Below are 9,880 nucleotides of genomic sequence, written 5' to 3'. Positions count from 1 at the left end.
ACACTAAACTGTGGTGGCAACAAAAATTTTTATTCAACTGGTTCAAAATTTTTTAGAATGAATGCATTTAGATGACCAAATAGACTTTAAAAACAAATCTTTGCCAAAGAGTTTACGTCTAAACTTCAAAAAAAATTTTTAGGGTAGAATTAAATACCCATAGCTATATAGTACCACAAACATATTAACAGAAGGCTACTCAACACTGAAAGCCTTCTAAGACCAGTAACTAGATTTACACAAGTGTAAATAAGGGATTAAAACCATGCCATTGACAAATTAACTTACCCCTGGGCTCCTTGAAGGCTTGTCAGTTTAGTCTTTGGAGGTCCCCGAATACCATTTTAAGTGTTACCATGTTACTGCTGCTGAGTAATAGTGCAAATGCTAAAATGCAAAATTCAGATGGTACAGGGTTTGGAAATCATGCAATTTAGATGCAGGAAAAAAAAAAAAATTAAAACAATGCAAGATCCTTTTACAGAGGAAACTGAATAATGAAACAACGTGGCGATCACAAGTCTAAAAGAGGACTTCACTTATAAAAGTTTAAAACATGTAACTTGCAAAAAACCTATTTATCATAATTAATTAGATAAGGGCATTAGGTAAACTATCATCAAACACAAGATTTGTTACATTCTTCCATTAGAAAAGAGCTCCACTCTCATCGTAGTTACATAAAAAGTACAATAATCAATATATTATTGCTTTTACATCCTTAACAATGGCGAGAATCTAATCTGAGTTTTGTAAACGATTTTATTCAACATCACTGCATTTCCCCCACCTTTGGAAGACAAAGCCCATTTCACTTAACACTTCCAGACAGACAACCCACCCTGCTAGTTCTCAAAGCTATGGAGCTTCTTAATGGATTTTGGGCACAAGATAATTTGTGGTTTCTTCTACTTTATCCCTATTGCAATTAATTCCACTTTTCAAATCCCAAACTAGAAAGGCGCTGATATCCCCTTCTTTTCAATTGATATGCTTTGCTACAAAGCATTTAAAAATAATTAACACTGGTTTGCCCACTCCCCCAAAGAAGAATCCTTTTAGAAGGTATGATTTCCCAATGGAGATTTATACAAGCCATGTAAATAAAACATCACCCAAATGCACAGAGGCACTAAGAAAAAGCTAGAGGGTACTGCTTACCATTTTAGGTGCGGTCACCCAGACTTATTAAAAACTAGATTTAAAAAGAAAAAAAAAAACTTTTCACTTTGGACAATGCAAGAACAGATAGCAATTAAGTCTGGGTATCAGGTGTCAATGCATGACAGGTGATGAATCCATTTGACTTGAGACAACTTTTCAAATAAGTTTATTTGAAGCAAAATAAACTATTGCCAAGAAACTTTATGAAAGTTCCATCTCAAAAGGGTCAAAAAGGGGAATTAACTGCTATGAATTCTTTGCATTCAGGGCTGCAAAACAAAGACACATATTATTTAAATCAGTTTTATTTAAGAATTTCCAACATTGACAACTCTTATAAAAAGCATCCAAGCACAGGACACAGAACTGCAGCAAACGGCATTCTTATGGGTAGCTAACAGACATTAGAACTTCCACCCTTCTTTGAGACACCCCCAGCTCACTGGTGAACTCTGCTTCCAAGTACTCCTGCAAAGCACACCACAAGCTCAGTCCATGTTCTCAACCCATCAGCTTCAGTTCACATTACCACACTTACAGATCAGTAACAGAAGAGAACACACACCATACAGCATTCACAGCAGTTGACAAAGGGGTAGGGGAAATACAAGTATCGTTTCACTTAACACATTCAACTAACGTGGGTTATCTAAGAACAAAACTCACTTAAAGTCTTCCAACAGATGTGGATGTCCTTTGAATGCAAAAAACATTCGTACATTATTCGCTATCATTGCTCTCTGCACACTCTCTCGCCAAAGCCACAGGATTGAGAGACACATCGCGCCAAGTTAAAAAATATCCATTATGCACCACCAAGTCTCTGCACGCGCTCTCCTTTTCTCGCTCATACTAGCCTTTCATGCCTCGGCACCACCATCAATCCCACACAAGGTTTCAAAAGTTCAAACAGCCTTCTGGTTCCATATCACAGCCTTGCGTTCATAGCGTTGATACGACTCCATGAAATAAAGAGTAGCGGATAAAAATGGTACACCCACCGTCAAAGACGCAGCCTGTGCAGCGTGATGACGAATTCCTGAATGAGAAAGCATGTAGGCGGAAGTATTCCTATGGCAGAGCATTTACAGCACCCCTTTCAATGAAGTGCTTCTTCCATAAACATTTGAAATGAGATGAACTGCAGAGATTAAATGAAGGCTTCATATTGTACTTTTGTATATGAAGGGAGACAAGTGTTAAAAAACAAACAAAAGAACCAAACACTGTGACACCATCATCTCCAAAACGGAGATTTTTCCTAAGGAAAAAAATCCATACGGTGGGGTTCAAATTAAAACAAGGAGAAAACAATGTAGTTCTAATCAATGGTTTCCATTTTGAACATGCAAAGAATTCACTTGACAAGTCCAGGGATAAAATATTACAGGAGAAACCTTTTGATATCAATTGTAGTGTGTTGGTTTACCAATCAGGCAAACAGCAGTTCACTTTCAAACACTCAATATTTCAACCCTTTATGTAACAAAACTTATAAAATTCCTTTAGCTCTTCTTTTTCTAAAGAAAAATGTCAAAAATACTGCTGAATATACTCCACACTGAACAAACCAATTCTGAAAATTCTTAGTACATATGTATTTTACAATATACTTACCATGAGCTTAGAAAAATTTGAATTCCCACCAGTCTATACAACCATCACCCACTGTCTACATTCCCCAGCTAGAAGGTTTAGAATCCATGCTTGAGCCAAAGCCTCCATTAAAACCACTGCCTGACCCTGCATTTGATGCTGATCCCCACCCAATTGCTGCACCTGAATTAGAACCGCTATAAGAATTATTTCCAGAACCAAAGGCCTGGTTTGGCTCCCTCTGCATGTTGCCTTGGCTTTGGTTATTACCCGATGGGCCTGACTGATTCTGCTGACTGGCTAGCATGCCCATCATACCCCAGCTGCTCTGCAGCGCCGCCTGGGCTGCAGCCATCATTGCTGGATTAATGCTAAAAGCACCGAAATTCATCCCCCCACCCATATTACTACCTTGATTGTTTCCCAAGCCAGCTCCGCCCCCTCTACTATTACCAAATCCACCCTGATTCCCAAAGCCACCTGGATTACCACCGAATCTTCCACTTCTTTCTAACTGTCTATTGCTATTGTGCTTAGGTTCAGCATTGGATATATGTACGCTGATTCCTTTAATGATCAAGTCCTCTCCACAAAGAGACTGGGCAACCTACAAGAAAATAAGGGATGTCAATAAGGGTGACTAAACCACTGACTCACACATCAAAGTAGCAATAAAACTTAGATGTCAAGCCATTATCTAAACTGGAAGAAAAATAAATAATGAACGCTCATTTAAAACTCGTAAAATAGCCTTTAGCTTTAGTATTAGCAGCAAAGGGTTTTCAGTTTACTTTCTAAAGGTAGAGAACACTCCCAGTAAAACACCACATACTGAAAAATACTAAAGCATTTATCACAAATATCTGGGCCCATACACCCCATAGCTTACCAAGTCAGAAAGCTTAGCTAAGGATGACAATTGGCTGGATGGGAAAAGTACAAAAAAAAAAAAAAAAATTTTTTTTGCCTAATTAGCTGGGACAAAATTATTAAAGAGAAAAATACCTGATCATCTGCAAATGTAACAAAGGCAAACGCCCTGAACGGTTTGGGAATGAAGACATCTACCACTTCTCCGTACTGGCAGAAGAACTGCTGCAACTCGTCGGCAGTCATGTCCTCCGTGCAACGCCCAACGAACACCTTTCTGCTCCTCAAAGGCTCATCTGGGCTTTGCTGGTCAAGTTCAGAGGAAGAAAAAACATCAGAAATATTTTATGAGCAATGACAAGGCCATTATATAACAACGCCTGATCGGCCTTTTATATTAGGGTGTCCATTAAAAAGTAGGTATGCTTTTTTTTTGCATTAGCAGTTCTTGTTAAGATTTTGTTGAGGAACAAAGTTTTAAAGTTAAAAGTTCATAAAAGTATATTTCGATCTAGAAAAGTCGATGACTAAGCAATGCCCTGGCAAAAACGGTAATGTTCCAAATAAGCTGGTCTTGCTTGCTCAGAACAAATTAGACCTTTGTAACAAGATTAATGTACTCTGCTTATGTTTTAACACGTAACTATGTAAGAAATTGTCAACCTGCTAAAAATAACAAGAGAAAATAATAAAACGAACAGTTTTAGTTAAAGGGGGTGATACACTAAATATTTCAAACGATCATAAAATATTCAGCATGCATTAAGGTCCTAAGGCTTTAAGGAGGCAAAAGATCCAATCGTATTTAATGTTTCAGTGTCTTCTAAGGAAGTTTGTCAGCAAGTTTCCAAAGCAGAAGAAATAGCAAAGTACCTTAGAATTAGGAAGTTTACAGTCACACCATCGTCCATCTATCATATGTCGCTGTGACATTACTTTCACCTGGGTTTCATATTCCGTAAATCGAACAAAGCCAAAGCCTTTTGAATGACCAGTTTTAATATCTTTCTTGACCTAGAAAAAAATCATTTAAATTTATTCACACACACACACCCCCCTCCCACACACATACCAGATGAGAATTCCTTAACAACATAAATGGCTTCAATTGGACACAGTGGCTTGATTAAAACTTAAACCAAGTCACGCTTCAGGTAAAAGTAAGAGGATTAATGTTGAACCTAAATTCCGTAACTAGTAGAGCAAAACTCATCTTCATAATAGAATTTGAACAAAATGTTTTATAATGCAAAGAAAAACTAAATCTAATGTTCACAAGTCTTTAATTAGATGGAAAAGCAGAAAAGGTTTTTAAATCTCCCATCAATATAAGCTAAAGAGGAAAAAAGCTAACGTCACCTCCTTCATCTTCTGGCAACACGATTTTACAATAGCAAAGGCGAAAATACAGGGCACACCCTCAAAGGAAAACAGTGTTAAGCCAAGTATCTTGTCGGCATCCCCTATGTGTATATATAACAAATGCTAAATACTTTCTGAACACGAAGAGCACGAAGAGCAGTGCCACTACAACGGGAACTCTGGATGCTCGTTTGTAAGAAATAAACCCTGTCAAATGAAATCAAAGTTTACCTGAACCATAAGAACTTCTCCGAAGGTACTAAAATATTCTTTTAGATCTTGCTCAGTTGTTTTCCATGGGAGACCCAGCACTATTAAATCAGAAGTTTTCTGGACTGCTCTTTTCACTTTCACTGCTGATGAAGCATCTGTCTCATCCATTTTTCTTTTGTTATCTAAACAAAATGAGCAGAAACCTTTTAGAATTCTTCATTTAATACTACTTAAAACACACCGCCTCTGACATCTAAAGATGAAAAGCAGAAAGACTCTGAGAACAGTAAGACCCTGAAAACTTTTGGTTGAGTGACATTGACTCTCAAGGACAGAATAAGGGACTGAAGAAGTGGCTAAGGTGCTTTTCTGGTGCAAACCAGGGATCCTCACCTCTGGATTCCTAATATCTAAACATTATAATTGTACATTCTCCCCTCTCGAAAGGCATTATCAAAATAAAAACTCCACTTTGACTTTAAAATACATTATCGAAGGCAGATAAAAGGTTAGAAAAATAGTATGATTACAATCCTTTTGCCTATTATATATATTTGCTTATAACTTAAAGGCTGTATGACAAAAATATTGGCAACTTTCTTTCTAGCTGTGGATTTGTGATTTTAGTTTTATTTTTCTTTTCTAAACTTTCAACTCGCATTAATTTAGTAATAAAAATCTTAGTTCATTTTTAAAAATTCAGTACTTGGAAGGAAAAAGTAGCTCAATGACATTTTTTAAAATAGATTTTCTTCTTTAGAGCGGTTTTAGGTTCACAGCAAAATTGAAAAGAAGGTAGAGTCTCTATACACCTCCTTCCTCCACACATGCAGCTTCCCCATCATCAAAATACCCATCATGGTGATACATTTATCGAAACTGATGAACCTACACTGACACATCATTATCTAAACAATGTGGCAACATCTGTTCAGCTATTTTAACAGTTTTTTCTCTTAAAACGTCCTGTAATTTCCAGTTTTCACTAACTTAAACTACCGGTCTTCCGAACTAGTCTAATAGCAACATTTAAAAAAAACACTTGGGTTATAGATGTTTCATCATGAAAACAGGCCACAATCTCCAACTACACTTCAGCGTTATTGCAAAACCAAGTGGGAACAAACCTTTGGGATAGTTGACAACATACACCAGATTTCCCCAGCCAGCATCGGGGGCATGCAGAATTCCTTCCACCAGCCGGACACCTCTCATACACTGAGACACTGGATTCCTGTAGCGCAGGCCACAGGCCCCTGGGAACTGAGCTGTAACTGTGGAAAGCAGTACTGTCCCATCGTCTTCTGATGGTATTTCGATGGGTTCGTCATTTTCGTCTTCGGTTACCCGAATATATTCGGACATCTTTTATTTTTCTTAAATGGAAAAGAGATATATGAATGACCAACGCTTGTGTCAAAGGAATTGTTTCCGTACAATCAGCTGATTAATACCACTACCATGCCACTGTCCTACGAATCCTAGAAAAATTCTGCCTGTTTGGATTCTTACACGTGTCAGCTATCCCTGGAAAAGGAGGCGGCAAAGGTAGTGATTCCTGGTAAAATGGGATGCTTTGCCAATTCATTCAATAAACATTTGCTGAGAGCCTACTATGCATCTGGTGCTGCAGCTGTAACTGACTGGGAAACCGATTAATCTGGGGTGGCATGGTGGTTACAGGGGCTGGGAGAGAGGTGGCGGTAAGCGAGGGACAGCAAACAAGTACACTATCTTATTACAACCGTGAGATACACACTAGAAAGTAAAAATCCTGAATGCCCGGGAGAACCTAAGCTGCTCGAGACGTGCGTGTGGAGGGGCAGTGTCAAGGTGGTTTCCCTAAACGGCGATACTGACAGTCAGTCTTGAGAACTAAACAGGAGCAGTGACCCAGGTCAGAGACCATGAAAAAAGTTCCTGTTTCTCATCTGGGGACTTCCGGGGGCTCTCCAAACTTGAGCCTCAAGGACAGCGGCGACAGGTCCTTCGCGACGCGGGCCGCCATCTCCCATAAGCCAATGCGTGACGACCGAGGGAGGAGTTTTTAAGCGCAGCCCGGGGTGGGGCCGCAGGGGCACAAGGCCTAGGCTGGCAGTGTCCCCCAGAGTGCAAAGTACCGAAAGCACGAAGCATGGCCCAGGCCCGGACGCCGGGCCAAAGCTCCACCTCGGTATGCACGACACCGCGGGCCCAGCGTCCCTGCTTCGGCGCCGCCTGCCACCCCGCGCCAGGCCCCAACGACGCTCCCCCGCGAGCCCGCTCGGGCAGGACGAAGCAGGCCCGGTCCCACGGTCCCCTTCCCGGGGCGGGGGCCGAAGCCGCTGCGTACGGCTCAGGCCGCCCACCGCCGGAGCCGAGGCACACAGGGCGTCCGCAGGGAGAAGCGTCCGCGACTCACCCGCTAGGCTGCTGCTAGGAAGCCCGACACGGAGACGCGAGCAGCCAGGGGTCCAGGAGCAGCCCAGCTACCGCTTCGCTTCCACAAAATGGCGCTAGGGCCGCCTCCTCCCCTCGCCGGCCGTCGTCCTCTCCCACCGGCGCCCGGTCGGGAGGGGAAGGGCGCCGCACGGAGACACGGCAGCTCTCTCCCCAGAGGCTTCGCACTCCCTCTTCGTAGCCTGAGCACACGGGGCGGATTGAAAGGCTAAAATAAGACCAGCGCCTTGACCTGAAAAGCTAAAAGTAGGGAAAATTTGGAAGCGCAGGCGCTTAACTCCCCCCACGTAGCGTAACGGGTGGTTTCGTCCAACCAACCGCCGGCCTGGGGTCTCGGCCGGAGCTCGCGCACTTTTAAAGTGCGCGAGATGAGCGCAGGGGCTGGATCTCAGAGGGGCGGGGCGGGGGCCGGCGGGGTGGGGCGGGGCCGGAGGGGGCGGGACGCGGGGGGTCCCAGGCGCTCCAGATCTTCCCGCATCTTGGAAGGTCGGGGCAGGCTAGGGCCCTTTGTCTAAAAAGCCAGCTGGGTGCGTCCTCTGCTCCCACTAGCCATGCTCCACACCTGGAGAGAATAACTTTGTTTTAAATAATAGCCGTGGTAGCGCCTACCACGTACTAAGTGCATTCTAAGCACTGTACTCATCTTTAATTGCCCCAACAGTCTCGTGTGGAAGGTACTACTGATACCATCCATCGGCACTACAGATGAGGAGACAGGCACGGAGAGGTTAAGTAGCTCACATAATGTCACCCAGATAGTAAGTGGTGGACCTGGGATTTGGAACCTAACCCTAAGGCTAACATAGTCCAGCTCCAGGTCTCTCTAATAACAATAACAACAGCAGCAGCAGTAATAATAATAATAATAATAATAATAATAATAGTGTCCTTCATCTGTGTTAAGACACACCTCTTGTTTCACATTTCTAAAATCGACATGTGATTTCAGTTCCAGTTCCACTGATGATGTGTCCTGGTTTAACTGGCAGCAATTTTAATTTTGTAGTGTATTGGTGTATCGGCTTCAATGAAATGCAGTAATACCCAAGTGCTCTATATTTATGCATTAGTTCATTTAATCCTATAAGATAGGTGCCATTGTTTCATCATTCCTGTTTTATATATGAGGAAACTGAGGCACAGAGGTTAAGTAACCCTGCCCAAATCACAGGGCTAGGAAATGGTGGAGCTGGGATTTGAACCCAGCCATCTGGCTCTGTAGTAAGTACCTCCTGCTTCTTATACCCTCCTAGGGAATCAATATTAAGTCCTGCAAGCCCATCTCTGATGTCTGCTTTTCATGTTAACAAGATTATGCCTGAATCAATTTGGAGAGAGAGGGAGGAGGGAGTAGAGGCAGATGGGATGAATGACGCTTACCTGCCCTCAGGGGTAGCCCTGCATACAGGGGACCAGGCTGGACAGACAGCCCCTGATGGTCACTCACGTTTCAAAACACTGGATGAATCAGGGAGGTCTGTGTCATCTCATCCACCCTGTCATTTTGGGGGCGAAGTCCTTTTTATTATCTCCATTTTGCAGAAGAAGAAACCAAGGCTTGGAGTCCGTGTGACTTGCCTGAGGTCACGCACTTGCCCAAGAATGTCACCTAGCCCATAAATTGCTCTCCCAGGTTTTTCAGACCCCGAAGCTCTACTTTCCTGGGCCACACTCTGCGACAAATTTGAGTGAGACCGAGGCATGTAGTGTAGGCAGCTCTATGGGACCTTAGATGCCTGCTACAAGTGGGCAGAGCTGGGTATGCAGAAACTGGAGAAAGGTCACACAGGGACAAAACCACAAAGGCTGTCCTTTCCCCCAGAAGTTTGCAGGGGAGTTGAGAAGATCAACAAACATAGTCTCGATGATGGTAAGTTACTTTTTCAGGAAGAGAATCAATAAAGCCAGGAGGCTGGACAAGAGTGACCCCGCTTTTAGCTGAGGTTCAGCTGAGTTTTAGCTGAGTTTAGCTGGGTTTCAGCTTTGCAGTGCTGATTGTAAAAATTCTACTCATTTGAAATATGTTTTGTAAGTTCCCTTGGTTTGTTTGCTTGTTTGTTCATATTCCTTACATATTAAGCCTGAAGGTTATTAGAGGGCCAAAAAATATCTGTTCTCATCCATCTCCTCTCTTCTGAGGATTTATTAAATGTTTTCTGAAGATAATGGATCAGAAAGGATTTTCTGAGCTCTTACGCCATATCCAGTGTTGTGCTAAAACTACAGTGTAAAGACA

General features: G+C 42.4%; 1 protein-coding gene across 1 annotated transcript; it reads right to left on the bottom strand.

The window, feature by feature from the left end:
* Window positions 1–9: 9 nt before the first annotated feature.
* LOC107513107 (TAR DNA binding protein) lies at window positions 10–7,953 on the bottom strand. Its single transcript, XM_016149387.2, has 6 exons — window positions 7,607–7,953; window positions 6,333–6,581; window positions 5,224–5,387; window positions 4,504–4,644; window positions 3,766–3,936; window positions 10–3,367 (listed from the first exon to the last, which is right to left on the bottom strand). Exons 2-6 carry the CDS (start codon window positions 6,568–6,570, stop codon window positions 2,837–2,839), a joined length of 1,245 nt encoding a protein of 414 aa, XP_016004873.1. The 5' UTR covers window positions 6,571–6,581; window positions 7,607–7,953; the 3' UTR covers window positions 10–2,836.
* Window positions 7,954–9,880: the final 1,927 nt, after the last annotated feature.

This window comes from Rousettus aegyptiacus, unplaced genomic scaffold (assembly GCF_014176215.1).
Source record: "Rousettus aegyptiacus isolate mRouAeg1 unplaced genomic scaffold, mRouAeg1.p scaffold_m13_p_1, whole genome shotgun sequence".
Taxonomy (NCBI): domain Eukaryota; kingdom Metazoa; phylum Chordata; class Mammalia; order Chiroptera; family Pteropodidae; genus Rousettus; species Rousettus aegyptiacus.
Note: the sequence above shows the minus strand (reverse complement) of the source record. Positions and strands in the feature narration are given on the sequence as shown.